Below are 23359 nucleotides of genomic sequence, written 5' to 3'. Positions count from 1 at the left end.
GTAAGAATATAACAGCAGCTGTACTGAATCAGATGAGTTGTGCATTAATTATACCGTATGTGGTCATTATGACCCACAGAAAAAAAACAGAAGAAAAACAAATAATAGGACAAACATATTTCCCAGATTACAAGGATCTGGGAATTCTGTACTTTGGACTATCTTCATTATTTATCAGAAGGACTTTTGACCCCATTTTCACATCTGTGTTGTGGCATTACAATGGTAAGGAGTTTCTCCATACAAGTATGCCGCATGAAAAAAAATATTTCTGTGTGTTTAAATCTGCAGCCTAAAACTTTCTTTCAGTGCATCTATTTTTTCTGTCGCAAGAAGGTGAAAAAACTTAGTTGTATGCTATAAACAAGTATTTCTTCAATCTCTCAACCTTTTTTGGCCTAGAGTTCAAATGTAATTTGAGAGTTTATCTTGTTTTCTGTTGATTCATAACCTTTCATTTTCCCCACGTGTTTACTACATTCATGCAGTTTAGCAAATATAAGATTTGCATTTATTAACCATTTATTTAAGACTTTACCTTCATTTTCTCTGGTTAAAATTTTTCCCTCACACATCTGAGTCACCAGAAACCCGACTTTTAAATTGTAACATGAGTTTTGACCATTTTTTAACTTCAAGCTCACAGTAGAGAAAGATAAAGCGTTCCCTTTGCAAATGTGGTGCTGACATTCAATCTTTAAATACATTTTCCAGTGACTGCTTTGTGGATTAGCTGGCCAAGCTGCTTACAAGAGTAAAGTTCTTAACTGGATCCTGAGCGATGCACAGGACCTGTTCAAAAGGTTCTCAAAAACACCCCAAAGCAATGATTGTAATACACTCGATATCCTTGCAGAAATAATAACAACTAAACCAAAACACACTCCCTTTGCAATTCAGCTTAAAAGTAAAAAACACACCAAAACTCAAGTAATACAAAAAAATACTGAAGAAGTGTTTTGGAGATGCATTGAAATGACAAATATACTGTATGGTCCAAAGCAAACGCATAGGCTACAGGAAGCCACAATGGCGAAACAGCAAGATAAAAGAAGATTATTAAAAGAATCAATGTACCTCAAATAACTAAAAATATAAATAAAACCTTTCCTTCCCCCCGCTACACCCACCCTTAGTACTTGGCTTCGTACATTCTTACAAACGCTTAGAGAGATTGGCTTCCTTCTCGACTGTATTTAGGGAATGGTTTATAGAAAGCTCCTAACTTTAAACTTAAAAATAAATTAAAATTAGAATAAGCTAATTTAGCTGGAGATTAAAGTCTACAGGGATAAATACTCCAAGGGACAGACTTTTCTCCAGCAGTAAAGCTGTTCCTTATAATCTTGCAAAACTGAACTTAAGTTGATTCCCTAAAGAATTGTTTATGGTCAATAACTGTACGTAACTCTGTATCTAATTCCAATGAGAAAATATCAAGGACAAGTCTTAAATATAAACCAGGACTTCCTTTGATGGTGTTTTTGTCTAAACCATAATCGGTGGAAGCTCCACAGCTCTCCTGTTTCCATTTTCTTCCTGTTACCCTGTGTCACCAGCAGTAGGACAAGGTGTTGGGACAATCAGGCACCCAGCAGACTCAGCACTATTATTGTTATTTAAACCACTGCAAGGAATTTATTTCAGCCTTTTAGATCGAATTCTACTCCAGCTGTTACTACTTCTCTAAGAAAGTTGCAATGTAATGCAACAAGACATATGGGTATTCCTTGAGGTCTAGGTAATAGGATTTATTGTCCTTTTTACTTCTATCTGTCTCAACCTACTTCATGAAGTAGAAGAAAACAAAACAAAACTCACATTACATTTACTCTCTCCTCCTGTGGGAGTAATTCTGCTTTAAAGGAAAGAAGTGGTCTTGGGAGACTTCGCCCTTCAAATGCCCCAAAAATAGCTTTTCAAAAACAATTTCTTTGTACTGTGTCCACAGTGGTCAGACAAGTCTGTTTTCCTGAGGGTTTAATTCTGCAGAGGTGAAGCTGTTCTCACAGCTGCTAGCAAAAGTGGCATAAAAGTGAAAACTGAAGGAAATGTCTCCATTAGGGGTAAAGGCATCCATCCAGTGAAACAAGCTCTCAAGAGATATTCCTGCTCTATTTAGTGCAGCAACACCAGTCCCTGATTTGGATAGCTGTCTTTCTCCTACAGAAATAAAGTGATTCAATTCAATTAAGATGAAGCCCTGCTTACAAATGTAGCCCCACTGAGGAACCCAGGAAAGGATGCAGCAGCTTCTTTTCTTATCGCTCCGGGGCCCAGCTTTGAGATAAATAATTCAGAAATTAAGAATAACCAAATTTAAACTTTGGAAGTGACTCTGAGAAAGAAAAGCTGAGAGGCCTGATTACCCTTCTGGCTGCTGACTGACTGACGAATCCAGCCTATCCACAAGCTACAAACCAGCAAAAGTAGCCACTGTAACACAAACCTGTGATGATCAAATACAAAAACGTTGCTGGGTTCACTGACTGAACTTTTAAAAAACTTTGTAGCTGCAGATTGTGTTGAGAAAGACTTTGGCAAACACTGGGCAGAGCTATTTATAAACCTAAATGAAAAGGGTCATGATGAAAGGGAAAGAAACCTGAAGCAGCGGAGCACAGTCACTCTGGCATTATATAATAAATAGATTTACTTCAGTTAGGGTTATGAATGCAAGTACGTTGGTAGCAGCATGCTCTTTTTTCTAATACTGTGTTTATAAAACAAAAAACTAAGTAACTGAGAAAAGTAAAAAAACCCAAACATCTTATATCCTAAATTTTAGGCTAGACTTCGTGGGAAACTTTAATATCTTAGGAAAATAACTCAAAGATGGTGCTTGAGCTTTGAAAAGCATTTTTTTATTAACAAACATTACTTTAACGATCCAGTCACACTGAGTTGATATACTATTTTCCTCGGATAAATGCTATTTACAGCATGCAGTTCCTTCCTCCATTCGTACACAATTAGCATTAACTACATTTGAGTAATGAAGCAATTCTTCTCCTTTCAGGCCAACGTAACTGCTGAATCAAACAAAGCACGTACCACAAAGCACAAGCACCGTCGTAATATGATAATAGAGTTTACCTGATTTGAAGATCCAAAATGATTTGCCTTTTGTCCACATTTTCAGTGTACACTTTTACACCATTTATCCGCAGAGGCTGAAACAATGAAGCAAGTAAAAGGTGGATCCTTCTACTGAACCATATACCATATTAAATTCTTTACTTTGAAATAAAGGTGAATATATGCACATTTATGCCTGAAGTTAAGAATTTACTATAAACATTATTAAAAGGTATGAAGCAAAGCTATCAATATCAATAGCTCAAAATATTATTTTAAGCGTAAAAGTTACCTTGCTAGGATCCTTTCAACCAATAGCTCAAAATATTATTTTAAGCGTAAAAGTTACCTTGCTAGGATCCTTTCAACCACAACCCTTGTGGCAATTACCCTGGCTTTGGAAAACCAAAGTTTGGGGCTGTGCAGCTCACAGGATGCAATTCAACCAAGGCTGCGATATAAAGCCAGAAAAGCTGCTTCTCCCGTCCAACATAACTCAGTCCAGCTGCAGAAGCATGCAGGGGTGTGGAAGATCATTTAAACCCTACTTAAAATCAGTATGGCTTAAAAAGAATGCTATTCTACAGTCTGTAATACAGGTGTATCTAGGACAAGATAGAGCCCCTGTGTAAAAGTATTTACAACTTGTAAAGAAAAAAAAAAAACACAAAAAAGGTGTAGCAAAGTATAATGAACTGTAATATACATGAAATAAGAGTCAAAGAGAGAAAAATAATTCCTTCATAACTGAAACTTAACTTCAGATTTCCTAACATTCAGAGGAGGAGGGGGAAAAAATTATATATATATATATATAGATATAAATCCTTACTTAAATCCCAGTTATCATAAGCAAGAGAAATTAAAGTTCTGTTTGATGTAGGTAAGAGGAATTAGCGCCAGATTTACTGCAAGCAGAGGTAACTTAATCTTGGCTTGCACTGGTCAAACAGGCTCTTCTGCTGTAAGAGCTACTTATTATGACCCCTTGTCTCGTGGACCAAACAGAATTAAACACCTATCTGGTCCTTGACAATACATTACGTGCAGTCCTTTCAAAAGCTGAGCCAGCCGCACCCTCATTAAACTCCATACATAACATGATTAAAAGTTCATCTGTTACAAGAAAGGTAATTGCCCTCGGATCATCTGGCAAGAAAGGGATAATCATCCCTGCTCATTAATATAAAGCATTACATGAGCAATGTTAAAATCCTGTTGCTATGAGCTCTTCACTGTATTTTGAGTCTTCTCCCAATTCTTAAGCAAATTTAAGTCTCTGCTAAAAAAGCCAAACAAATTTTTATTTTAATGTTACAGCAGAAACCAGAATCAGGCTCATTGCCAAATGTAACTGAGACATTTTTGAGTAGATTTAAACAGGCTACATGAAAACACTACGGAAGACAGAGCCTCTCAGAAGTAACTTCACCAGACACTGACCTGATGACCGATATCAATCTTTGTGAAACTGAAGGTGCTGAGGTGGTTGTTTGCTCCTCTGACTGCTGGTTCTATGGTCTCCCGGAAGAGCTTCTCAATAAATTGGCAAACAAAAGGCCACATTTGTTTTACAGTCTAAGGAAGAAAAAAAATCTGCATGGAACATGACTTCCCACATAACTAAAAAATAATCTTTAAGGCAAATGAGAGACATTTTGTACAAAGTTTTAAACATACAGGTTTTCCATACAGTTCACTACAGATGTAAGAACTGGTTCCTTTTTACATACAGGAAAGCTTTCTGGAATTCTCTATTTGAGTGTTTTATACATTTGCACAAATCTGAAGCACTAGAGGAGGAGAAAAACAATATTAAGAATTTTCTCCTTTTATCCCATGAATGCATGTGCATCCAGCACTGATGCTGAATGTTGGGGAGAAGGATGAAGAGGGTTAAGTTTATTTGCATGTCAAGAAAGGAATAAGAAAAAACAGGTCAAGTGTATTTCTTAAATACGAGCATAAGGTTTATAAATGTAAAAATATAATATTTTTCTGTCATATCTGAAAATGCTGTATTATTTTTTCCCTCACTGTTTCCTAGTTAATTCATGTTCTTCTATGCTCTTGGAATAAAAGATATTTTAAAAAACCCACAAGATACATAAATCTATATCTTAGATTATCAGACATACAAATCAAAACTGCAACATTGATTTATTTTTAGATTGTAGGTCAGGAACCTACAGTAACTGGAAAGTATCCCAGAGAAGTAGAACTGACAAGGCTGTGTTTACAGCTGCCATGACTTCCACACAACTATTTTAATGCCACTTACGGTCATTCTCCAAAACTGACAATTTCAAGACCACAAAACCAGATTTCATCTTCCTCATGACTAGCTGGATCCATTACCAGAAGCTTCAAGTGTATAAAGAGCACAGACAAATAAAACTACTCCTCTCTCAGATTTCTGTGTCACTTTTTTAAACCTCAGATTCCCCTCTTCCCTCTTCCCATTCGGAAGTGATGCTAACGAGTGCCCTTACCTTGTTGAGCCATTCTGCCCTCTCTGTGTCTGGAAAATGGACCTAAAAAACAAACACCAAACAAAAATTTAATACAAATAAAAACCACTTTTTATTTAATCATGTCCATTCATTTATAATACAGGAAAGCTTAGTGATCTCCCTAACAATGTATTATGCAGCTAACACTCTTGACAAGAATATTTGAATTCAAGCAGAGAAAAATATGAACTCCTAACTGAACTACACAGATACAAGTCCAAGCATATATTTAATAGTGGCATGTGGAATCAAGTATTGCTTCAACACCATAAACAAACTAAAATAAAATAAATAATAAGCATAGCTAACACAGTTAGGGTCAACTAATTTACCTCTTCTGTTTCAGGGGTTTCTAAAATGACACACAACTGCCAGAGTCCTGACTGTCCATCCACATCCTTTCATTAAGGCCAGATCTTTCACAATAGCAATAAATCATGGCTAGAAAGATTTAATCAGCGAGGATGAAGCTCAGGAATATGGATTTAAGCTCTGCCGAAAGCCCTTCATAAGACATTTTTAGTGATTTCTTTTCTTAAACAACTACAGAATGCAGTAAAAGGCAGTGGGATGATGGTACATACATGGGATGGAAAGTACCCATCACAGCAGGAAAACACCAATTAAATGCTGGAAGAATAGACAGCTTTTCAGACACAGAAGGAGAGCACAGTTAGTAGCTTTACATCTTGCACACACAGACAAGACATAAAAACCTGAAGCAGTTAAACATTTCTTTAGGAACAAACAGCTTCTGCAACGAGATGCAGATCACACGTTGAAACACAAAGAGCCTTTGAGCGCCTTAAAAAACTGTGACCTACATATACTGACTTTGGTGAAACAATGTCTCTACTTAACTGAATTGCAAAGTCTTAATCTCTTCATAGCATAACAGATTGTATCACTGGTTTTAACAGCAGTGCCTACTGGTTATTTTTATTATGCGTATATCCCAAGTGCGAGCAGCCAGTTCAGTACGTACTTTTAAACTGTGTTTTTAACAAGTTGGATTTGAAAGCAAGGCCCATTAATGATTTCTTTGTTTAGATTTTTATTAAATTCTTGCATTAACCATGAGCACTAACATATTCTTGAACAGACTCAAGTTACCTTCAGACCAGTCCTTAATTTCTTCTAAGCATCCCCGGTTTAGCCATGCGGGAGGATCGGCTCCCACAGCATAATCAATATCATCAGTTATTTCTTTCTCAATATTCCAAGGTCCATAACTAAGGAAAGCTGTATGTTTTTACACATTTTTGAAGAATTAAAAACACTCCTGACTTCCACTGTCAAAAAAGAGGTTCCTGACATCTTTTTCATACTTCTTTTTTCAAGTATATCATATATCTATCAAAACCCTTACAAGTGGCACGAGAATGACCAATGATCTGCCTGACTGTAACAAAAGCATTCAATGGATTTTACTGAGTTCAAAGAATGGAATTTTTAATAATGGATACAGCAGTTTTGGAACCATATTATTCTATTTTCTTTATTTAGAAATAATGTTGTAGGAAATTACTGTGGGTAGAATGTCAAAAGTCTGTATTTAGATAGTTAAGTGGGGCTTTTTTCTTTCTTAAAAGCTTTTTTTTTTTTGCATTTGCTAAACAAGCAGTTACTTTATGTACATGAATTTATAGCTGCACAGATCTTACACTCAGTTTTTGTCCTGCAGGGTTCTCAAGTTGCTTCCAGACGTCAAGAAGTTAAAGGAACAAAAAGAACAAACACTATGTTAACCCTAATGCCAATAAGCGATATATTGATTTTTCCCCTAAAACATTTGCCTTCTGAATCTGCAGACGGAAAATGTGCCATTTATCAATAATAACTTAGGCATGATCACCATGAATATTTCATTCCATTTTGCTTAGGAGAGCGGTTAGTGACGTTCACAGGGTGGGTACTCAAGAGCTGTTCCTTACAGGAGAGAACAAGAACTACAGCTAATTAAACACACAGACAAGGAATGAAAAGGAAATTCACGGCAATACCAAACTCAAATCTGCCTGCTGCAAGTAACGCAAGACATAACAGAGTTACCACGTTCACAATTCATTTTCAGTCTTCTGTACAAGTGTCCAGTTGACACCAACAGAAGAGTCACGCATGACTGAGAAAGATCTCCCATCCTAAATGTAACTTCAGCCCACCTTCCTCTACAGAGTGATCCACCTTCCCAGATTTAGGGTATAGACTCGCAAGGCATTGGCCACACTTCCTGCGCCACGCACACAACTGACATTCGGTACATCTGACTGCGGTAAAACAGGGAGTGTCATTCACATGCACCCATCAAGCACCTTCGCAGTCAGCCCCAAATTAAGCAGAATCACTTGGCATTGGTTGGGAAACAAGCAAGGAGCCACATACACTAATATCAAGTCATATACACTAATTTATTCATTTTTGTTTTATCTACTGTACAGTCTTAATAAAGACCTTGCGTAACAAGACATGGTTCTTAATTTTTCCACAGATTTAATAATTACTTGTCCTTTAGTGTGCCACACCTATCACACTTCTATCATTATTTCACTTAGTACTAGGTCAACCACTTAATTATTTAAGCCTACCTTACAGCTGCGCATGTTAATAGGCAACAAATAATACAATTAATTACATCTTCCATTCCTGTTTCTCATCCCCTTTCCGTCCTTGCTTATCTACTCACTTTTCTACTCACTCCACTTTAACATATTTCAGTTGTATTCAGTGTCTATTCTGACATCAAAACCAGAGAGAATACAATCTTTCACCTTAAAAACTGAAATTTTTAACCCAGCCACCCTTGAATCAGAAGTTGAGCTTCTTTTAATCTTTACATGCTCCACAACCAAGCAGTCTGAAAACATGGCATAAACACTTGTCAGTACTAATTCCATACACTGTTAGCCTGCTATATGAGGCTACAATATTAATGGTGTCATTATCTTTTGCTTTAAGAGCTTTTGCTATCAAATGCAATCTTACACAACGACAACTGGGGAAGCCTGAGGGATGGCAGTTGGTCCTCTGGATCAGTCAGGACTGACATAAGAGCATCGAGGCAACTGCACAAACATTTTATGGCCAGAAAGAGAAATCAGATTAAGTGATGTGCAAAACCTGTTAAATCCTGTATAAAGTCTATTAGACAAGCATGACAGAGAGAGACAGAAGTCAAGATTTCAGTAAAGACAGTCAAACACTAAAGGCATTTTCCACTTGGTTTCTGTTCTTAAATTGCTCAGGCAGGTTTGGTAAGAAGCGTCTCATTTCAACCACCTGGCACAGTTATTTATTTTTCAAAGGAAAATATAACTAAAAAGAACTGTTGTAAGAAATACCCTAACAACCATGTTCAACATCAAAAACTTCATAATATTACATGTTCCAGGGAAGTTCTAATATTAAAAGTTATATTGCAAAACACTTGGAAATGCTCAAAACATGCATTTCTGCGCATTAAAAATACATTATTCAGCTTTCCCACACAACTACTTGTGTTCAACTCTAAACAACCCCAAGGAATGCAACAATAGAACAAAACGGGGACAGAAGAAAACCACTAACAATCTCCTATTTCCATACAAACAGCAGAAACGTTTCTTAACCACAATTATTTTATTATTCAAAGTCTCTATATACGCTCTTCCTACTGGCCAAATTAACTCAGCTTTCTGCCCAGATGATCATCTGCATCGGCCTAAGGAAACAAGGCTACAAAATAAATAATAACCATTAAACTCAAACCCTGCGGACTACAGATCGGTGGGAAAATTTGAAAAGTCAAACAGTAATCAGCAAATGATATCAAATGAGTTTCAAAGTGCAAATAATAATAGTAGTGCTGCCTTAAATACAATTCTTTGTTCAAATAAAGGAGGTTTCACATACCTACATAAATGTCACTAAAACTAGGCACTGACAAGAAAAATCAGTGAGAATGAAGTTACAACACCCTTCTGGGAGCAATGGTGAATTGCTCTCAGCACAAGTTGTAGGTATTAATGATCTACTTTAAAAAAGAAATTGCACAATAGTTATTATGCACTGATCCCCTCACTGTAAAACACTTTTAAAAAATTGTCTTTGCAGCTTTCTCCATCCTTAAAGCTATTTATCAGCCAACCCTTCTTATACTTCTCTTTAGTGATTATGATTTATACAATACACAGGTTGTAAGTATTATTTACATGCACTGAAACCACAAACAGGGCACCTACATTGAAAGTATAAACTACCGCTATTGATCAGAGTATTCCATGAAGTGAAAACGTTTTTTTGCTACACGTCAATCACTTTATTATGAGTTGTGTATTACAGTAAAGTAAGAAAGGAAGCAATAAAAATTGTTTAGGTTTAAAATAAAATACCAAACCCCAGAAAACCCTCACAACACTGTATATTGGCTTTTTTCTCTTCCATTCCCCTCAAGGATCAAAGGTAAGAATTCTATTTTAGAGTACATTAAAAATAATGTGTTATAATAGTTACGTTTAACAGATACTTGCCTGAGTCAGCATTACTTAACTTAGGTGTAGTTCCTTCCATGTGTAATTACATGTTGAACCAGAAAAAAATATTAAAGAAACTAAACCAGTAACTTTTTGTCTAATTACAAGGTCACACAATATAACCAAGTTTCTTGATACAGTTACAATGTAACTAAGTAGTCTTGAACAGTATTCCTGTTCTCACAAATACCTCTTATATTGAATATCTGTCCCTCCTGCTTACTTTGGAAAGTTAATATTGCATACAAAAATCCTCCTCCCCATCAAAAGTGCATTTCTTTAGCTTAAATGTAAAAATATAAAAGAGTATTACAATTAGCCTTCTTAATCTCTTTGTGCATCATCAGGGCAGGGCAGACTCCACCTCAGTTGTCCAGTCCACGCTTCCTCAGTTTAGCTGTGAGGATGCTGTGGGAGACTGTGTCAAATGCCTTACTGAAATCAAGGTAGACCACATCCACTGCTTTGCCATCATCTATCCACCTAGTTATGCCTTCATAAAACTCTATGAGGTTGGTCAAGTATGACTTCCCCTTGGTGAAGCCATGTTGACTGCCCCTAATGACCCTCTTATCCTTGATATGCTTTGAGATGGCACCAAGGATAAGCCATTCCATCAGTCTCCCAAGGATGGAGGTGAGGCTGACTGGTCTGTAGTTACCTGGGTCCTCCTTCTCACCCTTTTTGAAGGCTGGAGTGACATTTGCTTTCCTCCAGTCCTCAGGTACCTCTCCCATTTCCGAAGACTTGGCAAAGATGATGGAGAGTGGTCCAGCAATGACCTCAGCCAGCTCCCTCAGCACCCATGGGTGCATCCCATCCGGACCCATGGATTTATGGATGTCCAGATTGCCTAATTGCTCCCTAACCCAGTCCTCATCAACGGAGGCAAACTCCTCCATTGTCCTGACTTCCTCTGGGGCCTCAGCTGTATGGGGCTCCCCAGGACAGCCTCCGGCAGAGTAGACAGAGACAAAGAAGGCGTTCAGTATCTCTGCCTTCTCTGTATCTTTTGTCACCAGGGCACCCACCTTGTTCATCAGTGGGCCTACACTGCCTCTGGTGTTAGTTTTATCTGCCATGTATTTGAATAAGCTCTTTCTGTTGTTCTTGACCCACCTTGCAAAGTTTAATTCTAAGAAGGCCTTAGCTTTCCTAGTTGCCTCCCTACACCCTCTGACAACAGCCTTATATTCTTCCCAAGTGGCCAGCCCCTCCTTCCATGATCTGTAAACTCTCCTCTTCCATTTGAGCTTACCCAGCAGCTCCCTGTTTAACCACACAGGTCTTCTGGCTCCCCTCCTTGACTTCCTACGTGTCGGGATGCTCTCATCTTATGCCCAGTAGAAACAGTCCCTGAGCACTAACCAACTGTCTTGGGCCCCTTTACCTTCAAGCACTCTTGCCTATGGGACTTACCCTAGCAATTGCTTGAAAAGGACAAAGTTGACCCTATTGAAGTCCAAGGTTGTGATTCTGCTTGGTATTCTGTTCCTGCCACAAGAGATCCTGAATTCCACCATCTCATGGTTGCTGCAGCCAAGGCAGCCCTCAACCTTTACTGCTTCAACCAGACCCTCCTTGTTAGTGAGGATGAGACCCAGCAGCGCTCCTCTCCTAGTTGGCTCATCCACCATTTGCATCCGGAAATTATCATCAATGCACTGGAGGAACCTCCTGGACTGTGGCTGGCTGGCTGAGTAGTCCTTCCAACATACATCAGGGTAGTTGAAATCTCCCACAACAACCAGGGCCTGTGACTGTGAGGCTGCTCTCAGCTGTAGAAGGCCTTGTCAACTTCCTCACCCTGATCTGGTGTCCTGTAATAGACACCCACAACAGGATCACCCCTGCCGGCCTGTCATTAATTCTCACCCACAGACTCTCAACTCGCCCCTCATCCATGCCCGGACAGTACTCAATACATTGTAGTTGCTTTCTCACTTAAAGAGCAACTCCACCACCTCGCCTGGCTGGCCTGTCTTTCCTGAAAAGGACATAGCCATCCATGACCACATTCCAGTCATGTGAGCTGTCCCGCCATGTCTCTGTAATTGCCACCAGATCACAATCTCCTGACCCAACACAGGTTTCTAGCTCCTCCTGCCTATTCCCCATGCTGCGTGCATTGGTGTATAGGCATTTCAGAGAGCGAGCTGAGCACACCGATTTCAACCCTATACCCCTATATGGGAGGCCTCCCGGTATTTATCAGTTCTGTAATGCTGCCCCACTGGTGCAAGCCCAGCTACAACCCCATCCCCCTTGAAATGTAGTTTAAAGCTCTCCAAATGAGCCCTGCTAATTCCTGCCCCAGCATCCTTTTGCCCCTGCAAGATAAACCTTCCCACATATCACTGTCCAGACTGGTGCCTTATAAAACCAGCCATAATTCAGAACAGAATTTCTCAGTTTTAGAATTCATTTTAGTTTTAGAATTTCCCAGTTTTAGTGTTCTACATCACCTTCTGAATGCACAGCATAAGCAATTATTTAACTACTAAGCCTCAGTCTAGGTGGTGTGGCAAGAAACACACTGAAATTAAATTATCCTTTGAATTATAACTGCCAGATTTATTCGTCTAAACTCACTGCAGTGGTAACTCAGAAAGGCCAGAGAAATTTAGTAAAAGAATTAAGAAGAATCCCAGCTTGAACAGAATAAAGAGTGTCACACAGTGATATTCAAGCTCAATTTAACAGCTGTTCACGCCGGTGTTTTCCACTCAGTAAAGCGGGCTGGCCTGAGGACATTCACCCAACTTCAAGCCCAGAAATACTGTAGTTCCCATTTCTACTGAATTACAAGGGAAAACACAGTAAATATTTACTGCTACAGAACTGCAGGATTTAGTACTCCTGGAAGAGAAGGTTAAATTGTTAATAATTAGGGTTCCTCAAAAATTCTGCTATTAACCACAAGCGCTTGCTACTAAATTAACAAACAACTGCTATTTCCAGCATTTTTTGGTAACCTGATTCTGTTTAGCACACTTTGGCATGGATTTTGTGTTTGCAGTCTTAAATATATTAAAATGATTAGCTTTTGTACAGCAAAATTCATATTCAGTATTAAAAATTATGCATGTTTTCAGTACGGGGATTAAGCAAGGACTCTTGAAGCAGTTTTACTGAGAACCATTAGTATATGCTGTATATGTGATGTCTTTCAACAGAAGCATCTGGAAGATCCAGAAGCAGGCTGAATAGAGAAAATCAGCTTGGTTTAATATGCTAACTATCAAAGCCCGCACGGTACTTCACAAAACAGTAGTTAGAAGGAGCTGTGTAAATCAGTAAACCTAAAATTCAACCTATCTCAAATAGGCACTACAGGTTTTGATAGTAATTGCCCATAAACAATAACAATGAAAACCAAAACAAACAAAAAACCAAACCAACAAATAAACAAACAAAAAACCTCACAAAAACAAACAAACAAAAAAAACCACCACAACAAAACAAAAAACAAAGCCCCAGAAAACGACCCAAAAAACCCCTCCAAAACCAAGCAACCCCAAAAAACCACAAAACCCAGAACACACCACACACATGGCGTAAAATATAGAGATAAAGGAGGTGGGGAAGGGCCTCAGAGTTGTTGCCATGGCTTCCTGATCACTATAAAACCTGAAAGGAAAATGGAAATACTGGAAAAAGTGGAAACATACCTCAACAGAAGAAACAGTAGTAATGCCAAGCAAGGTTAACGATTGTATTTATTTATAAACTGGAATGTAAGCCACTTAAGCGCTTGGACAACACATTGGAAAACAAAGTAAACCTTTAAAAAAAAAATGAATTGCACGCCCTTTGAGTCAGATTTGCACCTATGAGACAAGGGCAGGATTAGAAACACACACTTGATATCCCACCAAATGTTTCTAAAACATTCTACCAGCACAAGCATCGCCATCCCACGGGAACGGCCCCTATCAGCTCAGCAAGGCCCAAGAGCTGCCACAACAAATCACAGCGGCTTTTCAGCACGAGTTTTGCAGTGTGAGCTCTGCCGTGTTCTCCGGTGCCTCCCAAGCAATCCGCTTCAGAGGCCCTGGGAGCATCTAAGTGAAAATTAATTCTTTCAACAACAGGGCAATTAAACACGAAACAAGTCGGCACTTGCGGAAAGTCTGAAACGAGCAGCTTTTCAACACCTCCGGGTTTCAATACTCAACACAGGAAAGCTACTGTAATAAAATTAATATACCTCAAATAATAAAACTGAGAGTCTTTACACGGCACAGAAAGTTTTATTTCTGTTCCTCTCCCTTTCCTAAGGCCTAAAGAAAGGCCTAACTTACTGACCACCTCAAAGCTGGAATAAACAGTAGCTCACATCCACAAGATACTTCAGCAACCTGGTATGTCCTGAAGGACAGACTTCCTAACATGCAGTTGTATACACCGTATCTGGGAGAGAAGGAAAATTACTAACAGCACATGCCCTGTTTTTTGTAAAGCCAGGCTAAACTAGCATAAAACAGGTCTTCGTAAAATGCTGCAAATGGTAGTAGCACTGTAAGAACAGTCACTGCTACCCTTACGCACGCTATTGAACTTCACCAAAGCCCTCACCACACAGAGAGATCTCACATCCAAACTGCTGTGCTACAATTAGAACATAAAATCAAATTCAAAATATTTAATGCATTTTTAAATGTTCCAGTGATCATAAATATACCTATGTTTCTCATTTAAATAATACAAAGATGCTACTTTGCTTAGATTTAAATATATGTATATTACATACAAAATACATATATAAGGTTGTAATTGAGAAAGTTGTCCCTCTCTTTTCCTTCTGATTACAGGTGTCACTGGAACAGCATTTAGAAAATTACCAATCCTCCAGTTTTCACCAGCAGCCTAGCAAAAATCTGACCAGCTTCAAGTTGTGGCAGCTGTGCCCATTCTCCCCTGGGCATTCCTCCTAACTTCTATTGGCAAACAATGTCCTTGGCAATGCAAAATAATGCTGGATTTGCCTAGAAGAGGTTCCTGAGCTCTGATCTGACTGAAAGGGCAGCTCAGAAGCCAGTCACACAATTCAGAACTGAAGGATGCAGAGACGTTTCAAAGCACATCAGTTTCATTTTCTCCATGCATATCTTTCACTTCAACATCTACTAAATACGCTTCACTCATTCTGGCAGTGAGGCTCGTCAAGAACTGCATTACTTTTCAGCAATTTGACTCACCAGTACAAAAACTCGATAGAATTTGCCTAAGTGTTGCTATTTTTGCAGAGATGGAGCAAGCATGCTGCAGTACAGTTAACCAGGAACCTCCCACTTAGCAGCAGCTTGCCATAACAAAATCCCCTGGGCCAGGCATCAGAGCAGCTGCTCTGGAAGACTGACAGAACAGTAGTGTGCTAGTCAGTGAGGGATCTGGGAAATCCTCCTTCTAGCCTGACACTCAGCCTTTGCAACCCCAACTTAAAGAAAGCTGCTCAGCCTAGAAATCAAAAACCGAGGACTATTTAACTTCCAGAAGCATCCTGGCTTAATCACTACACCTAAGTAAAAATCCCTTGCCTTAGCACCAGTAGTTATGCAATTTCCTTCCAAACATCTGGAAATACATTGTCATGGGTTTCTGTTGTATCTGGATGCAGAATCTACCCTAAACACAGCGTACTATGCCTGCTAGACAGAACCACACAGCTTTCCATTGCTAGTCCATTATCGCTTTCTAAATGGAAACCTTCAGTCCTCTACCACAGATTCATCTCAGCCTAATTTCAGAATTATCTTCAAGTACTAGTATCCCAGTATGATCTACATCACAACTCAGGCTTCAATACAGAGATGAACTCAACTCCATAACCAAAGTGCTTTTTTCTCACTGCCACTGAAGAAGGTCTGGTAATTTTTCCTGAATCTTTGTGTTCCCACTTTTCTACTTTCCAGCTGGAAAAGGATTTTAAGTTTTCAGTTATGAGTTTGGACTGGAACAGGACAATTAAAAAAAAACCCAAAACTCTCAATGATTTCCACTTCCTGAAGGATTCATAGGCAAAACCTCTGACATAAGACCGATACCCAGACAGAGAGACAGGCTTTTCACACCTAGGTAGTATTTTTTTTCCAGAATTGAATGAAGGTTGCTGGATCGTGTCTAAAATAAGATCTCTGCTCCCCAGGGCGGGACATTTCCAGCAAATCACTTCAGCAATAAGGCACAATATGTCAAATTTGACAGGAAGTATTCCTAAGACTCAAAACTAGTTATTGTAACCCAGAAAGAGAGCCTTTCGAGCTAAATTTCACTAAACAAAAACATTAATCATGTCTTAATCTTTCTCTACAAGAAAAAAAAAATAAAAGCACTAATGAAATCACTAGATAAATTAGCAATGCAATGACTAAAACCATGAGCAGCAGCTGAGGGAACTGAGGCTGTTCAGCCTGGAGAACAGGAGGCTGAGGGGAGACCTTATCGCTGTCTACAACTGCCTGAAAGGAGGCTGTAGCATGGACGGGGTTGGTCTCTTCTCCCAAGTAATGAGTGACAGGACAAGAGAAAATGGCCTCAGGTTGTGCCAGGGCAGGTTCAGATTGGATATTAGGAAAAAATTCTTCATGAAAAGGGTTGTCAGGCATTGGAACAGGCTGCTCAGGGAAGTGGTGGAGTCACCATCCCTGGAGGTGTTTAAAAGGAGTTTAGACGAGTTTCTTAGGGACATGGTTTAGCACCAGAGTTAGATTATGGTTGAACTCGATGAACCTGAGTGTCTCTTCCAATTGAAATGACTCTATGATCATTATGTTCAGCATGTAGGTCCACTGAGACTCAATGGGTCCCCTAGATATACATTTTCCCAACAGGTGAGCAATGTCTGCTGCCAAAAGCCAGCCCTTCAGTTACACCCTTGAAGTACATATCCACCATTCCGAATCCATTACAAATAAAGACTCAGTGAAAGAGCAATCTTCAAGTTTCAAGGGAGTGGAAGACTCCTAACAAGTCCCTCTTCATCTAACAGTTCACCATTCTTCTCAATTGTCAGCTGGCACAGAAGTGATGTTGAACACTTCTTAGAGTGAAGCAACATAAGAAATTAAGTTTAACATTTTGATCACTTACTACTCATATTTACAATAGTGCTGTTTTATCTACACTACTGCTTTTTCAGAAGGCCAGAAATCATTATCAACTGTTATCACAGCAAGATGCCCTTTTCCAATCTCACCTTCAGTGGGCATTCACAGCAATAACCATTATATTTTAAATGCTGACGTCCAACGAAAGGCCAGGGCAAATGCAGATTAAAAAACAAAAACCCCACAACAGCAACAAAACTGAAAAGTGTAACAATCTAAACATCGAAGAACTAGAATATCAAGAAGCGGATTTATAAAGTCCCGCTATCACACCAGGTTACAGACACCTAGTGCAACCAGGGTTTACAATATACAACGTGGAATGACAGCCCATATTGTAGCACGGCTCCAAATTCCCACAAGCATTGCAACCATTACTAAAAGGAGAGACCCAGATCCAAAATGTTGAAGCTGTTTAAAGGTATAGCATGAACCAGAGACGTACGGGCTCAATGAATTTTACCACTGGAAAAATCTTGCACACTACTCCTTTTTGACATGTTATCAACTTCACCCTTTCATTCTCTAAAGTAATTTCATTCCTTCTCCTCCTTTTCCTAATAAAGTCTTAATACCATTAAATTTGAGATTTTGGGGCTTACAAATTTTATAAGGCAATAAGACCTTATTTTCAATTTATCACATTTCAAAAACATGAAATATTTTGTATTTTTAAGCCTGCATAAAAAAATTCCTTTTAATTTCCCTTGAGAATCCAGATCTGTTCCCACTCCACTGCATGTCAGAGTCCCTCGCTCTCAAAAGAAGAAAAATATTCCTCTCTGGATTGCTACATATTAGCTTTCAAAATAGCTTATACAACCAGTTTCACAGTACAACTGACTGTCCTTTTGCGTTGTGCACAGCTATGAAAAGAAATGCTGGGCTCTGCACCAAACTGTCAGCCTTTCTTGGTGCTGCTGTCTAGACGAATACGTGGAAGGTTCCTTCTCCTTTTACTCCACTGACCCACTACCCGCTTTACTAATCCCCATAGCCCGGAGCTCTGACTCACTGAGGTTCTTTCTCCTGGGAGATCTTATTCTTGTTAACATTTGCTACATTACATAGCTATTCTCTCTACGGGAACCTTGCAAGAGTTCTGTGTATGCAAAAATGGACATAAATTTAAGAAAGATAAGTGCTCAGGATGGACTGACCACCTTCCTCAGGACAGACTGTCCTCTTTCTCTGGCAGATCAAATCTCCTTTCCCCTCTTTAACGGGCTTAACAGCAGCTAATTACTGAAGAGTACAATGATCTCCTATGACCCAATGTGCACACTTTCGCATGAAACATCTCCACCTACTGAACCCCATGGTTAACCTGTTTTTAATTTTAATTTAATTTAAAATTCACAATACATTTGAAACCAATCTATGTGAACTCCAACAAGACAGATAGAACTCACTTTTTGTTGACTTGAGCAGACTGCAAATTTACATTTGAAAAACAAAACAGCAAAACAGGGAACTTTATTTTTTTGTGGTATTCAAGTCAAAATACAGTATCAGAGCATGCAAATTCAAGATGGGTTAACCTGCATCCTAAGAAGTCAAACAAGCCTGTAGAAAATGCTTATTTAGGTCTCATATGCTTGTTATTTAGTTCTTACACTAGAAGAAAATACATGCACACTCATGTTTCAATTGAATCTGGCACAAGAAGTAACTTCAACATACTGCACAACATTCAGTACTATGAGGCCAGAGTTTATTCTTGGTATTAAAACATTTTTAAACATAATCAGAAACCATCCAAGGTGTAACATGCATTGTAAAATCCCCCTGTATCATTTGTAGCTGAAACACTATGAACTTACCACAGAGAGTCCAGAAAATACAAACGGTATAGACAGACTGATTGGCAGTTTTGTTGAACTCATAAATAGTCAGTGATAAACTCTCTCTGAAACTATAAAACTCTGCTGAGAAAGTAACTGAAACCCAAACATTCTAATAATGCGAGACTAAAAAGCATGGTAATGTTTAATTTGTGTCTCAGTTAACACAGTGGTAACAAGAGGTGGGGAGGAAAGCCCCTAGTTAACCTGGTACTGTCAGGTGTTGGATGACAACCAGCTCACATGTGCAACTCTGCTTCTCCCATTCAAGCATTTAACCAGATTCTTATACAAAGCTCCATATTTCTAGTAATCAGGTCCACATTAAAATTTCTAAAATTCATAAAAGCTGTTCTCTATGCTCTCTAAAACAATTTTGTCCCACTCAATGGACTGTACTTCAGCACTGGTGTTATTTGTTAGAAAAAAATACTCAAAATCTAATATTTCATTGGCAACACATAATATAGGAACTTCTGCACTAGAGATCAAAGGTGCAGCTAACACAGCAACCAGAAGCAATGTCTTAGGAGAAGAAAAAACTAAGGAGTACTATGGAGTTATCCTTCTTTCAATATCCCCTCAGCTCCTGCAAAGTCTGGCTGTAGTCCTTAGCAGCTTAGCAGCTCTTGTCACCCTCCTTCATCCCTTCTACCCCTTGAAAAAGAAAAAATAATAGAAAAAACAAAAGATAATATTAATTCTACTTTACAAATCCCCTTGTATCAGCTAAGTTTACTTAAAGCAAAACTGACGCTCTAGATTTTTAGGGCAGCCCTTATCCTCACGCAGGATCATGCTGAAAATACGCAACCAATTAAATACATAAGTAGAAATCAGTCTGACCACTGAACTCCAATCCCCTGAAAATGCAGGCGTCATTATCCTATTTCTATTTATAAGCTCCACCTTAAAACCACAGAGTTTGCTGCCATTCCCCAGTGCAGCCCAGGAAGGGCAGCTCTAGTGTGTTTTCGGTAGGCTGGTTGCTAAGGAAAGACTGAAACACTCCCTGCTAAACCAAGTTTCTAAACTTAGGTTTATGCTACATCATATGTTTGAGTTACAAGGTGGAAGCAAAAGCCAGACTGCCTCCCAACTAAATTAACTATTCTCCTCATCTATAAATATCAGTCTTATTATTTTGACTCTATGAGTTAGCAACAAAAGACACTTTAGAGGAAAAAGTCTTCATCAAATGACACAAGATAATGTTCAACATCAATAAAAATCCCTATCAAATCCCCACCCACTAATATCACTTGGGCTTGAAGTAGGAAAGGTATTTTTATTATATGTTGAAAAGGTTTTACAAGCATGTTTTCAATCTGTGCCCACAGCTTGTAATTCCTGTATACATCCAAACCGTGGATCTGTTTCAATAGCCTGTCTTTCAGCTGGAATATCTGTCCCATGACTGGCTTAGCACCTCTTATCCAAGACGCTATTTTAGAAAAAGCAGAGTAAGTGCACATAAACCTGCAGAAGGAAAGGATACCACTGAAATCGCATTATCCAAGGAAAACATGTATGCTTATGCTACTGGATTGACACATACAGCATCTGTACAGTATAACATCCAGCAAGTTGCAAACCTCTTGCAAGACCAATGCTTTCTGTAAGCCATTAGAACCAATATTTGTCTTTAAAGAAAAGTGACCAGATTTCAAGAAGATTACATCTTTTAAGAGATCAGTAGTAAATACAAAAATACAAATGATGAAATATTATACAAATAAAAAGCCCAGGCATCAGCTTGCAAAGCTCCCCCTCACCCTATCAGAATTCCTGCAGGCCCTGGTTCCAGAGAACATCCCCTGAGATTCCAGCTCCCTGCAGACACAGACACTCTCCCACGTTACGACTGCAAACCATCACTGATAGCAGCTTTCAAAATACTGCCTTACGATGATCTGCATTGAAACATTCTCCAGCCTCTGTTGAAGCTTTTCTACCTGAAAAAACAGGGAAAGAAAGTGATCATAAACTCTAAAAACCATAAATCCTCTTTCTAAGGTAATATACTTTTTTAAATACTGGAAACTAAAGAACCTGCCTTCCCCTGTTTGGGAAGTTTAAGGTTTGGCCATATATGGCTCAAATTATACTCCATTTTAATCTCTTTGCTTTTAATGTAAATTCATGTATTTTGTGTATGTTTAGAGAGGAGCTCCTGTATTTTTTTGAAATACTATACAGTAGTTTTTACATAAGCAGTTACAAAAACAGCCCTTCAGTGGAAAGCAAACTGTGGAAAAACCGCCATATTGAGTATACACCAAAGATTATCAACAACACCATCAATGTACTTCCAGGTAGCGTGCCCAATCAAGTGTGCACAGTTGCTGACCTGAACCACAACAACTTGTTTCTATACACACAGCCATTTCTTATGCTCAGCAAGTGCTTGCAGGAAGATGTTTGCCCACAACTGAAACTATTAATAGCCCTTGTATAAAGGCAGTTACTGCCCTTCAAACAAACGATGGGTAGTGAGTAGCCGAGCGATTAAGTTTCGGTATTTTCTTGGACACAGAGGAGGAACATTCTAGCATTAGACTGCTGGAATTGTTGGGTGTTTGACAGATGGGATGGAGAGGTAGCAGGAGTGAAGAAAGAAGAGCTGGATACATTTTTCCTTTTATAAATGCAGCACAGAGCTGTCACCTCTTCTCTCATAGTACTGATTATCATCAATGCTGAAGATAACCCAAGCATTTAGGGATCTCTCGAATACTCTTTACCCTAAACTCAACCATTATAACCAGCCTATATTCTTCTACTTCCAAATTCAGCAGTAAAAATCACCTTCATAAATCAATACTAATTTAATTAATGACAGCAGTAGTAACTTTATAAACATACCGCCTACAATTGGATCATAACATTAGGTGCAAAATAGTGTCTTTAAAGACTGAGTTGCTTATTACTGATATTTAAGCTCAGCATTTCTGCATTTTATTCCACACCTACTGTCCCACTTTGGATATTTTCACAGCAGCTGGATGAGAGATAATCAGATCATACCTACTGGTATGCAGTTTACAACAACAGGAAGACTCTTCTTACATCTCAGCAACCCTTTTTACCTATAGGTGGCTTTGCAGCAATTTCAAAGGTTTCCAATTTTAAAGATTCAAATGTTGGTGATCAGCAGGCAATTGCAATTGCTGAATTTTTCTTCTCTAACTTTCAAAATCCTATATTTTATGTGACCAAGAATAATCTAGTCACTCTACACCCGCTTTATCATTAACAGAGAGAAATGCAGGTCTGTAGAGATACACATCTGACATGTTGAAACATTACTCTTATGGTCAGATAAGAGTCCTTTGGAGATGCCTGTATTAATCACAGAAAGTATTGATTGTAAAGAAAGTCTCCAATGAATTTGGACTTACATATATATAAATATAGGTTCAGCAAATTCTAGTTGTAAGTGGAAACCAAACACTTCGTGCCTAAAACCAAACTGAATATTAATTCTACGAGTGAAAATTTCTGACCAATAAAGATAACTGCCTGACCTCCGAGTAATCGACCACCTAGCTGATCAGTTCCTTAAAACCTAGCTTCAAGACGTCTTGCCCATGGCCATGCCAGAACAACTATGTCACTTTATTTGATTGCTTCTAAACAAAGCCTTCCCTAGTCTGCACTTCTCTTGAAGGAGAAATTAATGTTCGTGCACAGGCAAGGAGTAATATCTGCAGCCAAGTCACTGTTAGCACTTCAGCACTCAGCAGATTTTGCAGCAGATGCTGCTACACGGTGCTAATAATTGTTTAGAAGTTCTACAATAGAACACTTACTACATGTATTAATTAAAATCTAGCAGCTGTGTCCCACATTGTTGCTTGCTAAATTTAGGCATGTAAAAAGTAGCAGTGAAGTTATGGCCTCATTACTTTAGGTTCTTACTACATGGAGAAATGGAACCTCCTGCAAAAAATTCAGCTCATCTATTCCCACTGACTAAAGGCAGATGGCAGAAAGAGACTTATCTCTGAAATGAGGTGCCCAAGTCCAGTAGGATGAATCTACATTTCAGTTTGCTACAGCAAACTTCATTGTGTGCACTAATTGACAATAGTTTTTTTATGGCTTTCACTGTTGATTGTGTTATTTTAGGCCTGAATCCCAGCCCAAGTTCAACTAACAGATTTTTTTTCAGCGGCCTAAGATCTGCACCCAGCTCTTAATCACATGTAATAGCTTTCCTGCAAAAGACATCACTTGAGTTTGGAAGCATGCAGTGATGACAGTTAAAATGAAATCAAACCCCCTGAGTAAAATGCCACAGTTAT

General features: G+C 38.7%; 1 protein-coding gene across 4 annotated transcripts in view; it reads right to left on the bottom strand.

Annotated features, from left to right (window-relative positions):
* ESYT2 (extended synaptotagmin 2) overlaps nucleotides 1–23359 on the bottom strand; it is an 83558-nt gene that overhangs the window by 46623 nt on the left and 13576 nt on the right. For all 4 annotated transcript variants that reach the window (XM_065830049.2, XM_071805315.1, XM_065830050.2 and 1 more), the window contains exons 2-4: nucleotides 5571–5612; nucleotides 4522–4656; nucleotides 3097–3173 (exon numbers count right to left, since the gene is read on the bottom strand). In XM_065830049.2, the coding sequence (XP_065686121.1) occupies nucleotides 3097–3173; nucleotides 4522–4656; nucleotides 5571–5612 (254 nt within the window). The remainder of the gene's footprint in view (nucleotides 1–3096; nucleotides 3174–4521; nucleotides 4657–5570; nucleotides 5613–23359) is intronic.

The sequence above is a fragment of the Patagioenas fasciata genome, chromosome 2 (genome assembly GCF_037038585.1).
Source record: "Patagioenas fasciata isolate bPatFas1 chromosome 2, bPatFas1.hap1, whole genome shotgun sequence".
NCBI lineage: Eukaryota > Metazoa > Chordata > Aves > Columbiformes > Columbidae > Patagioenas > Patagioenas fasciata.
The sequence above is the reverse complement of the archived record's forward strand: the minus strand, read 5'-3'. Positions and strand labels throughout refer to the sequence as shown.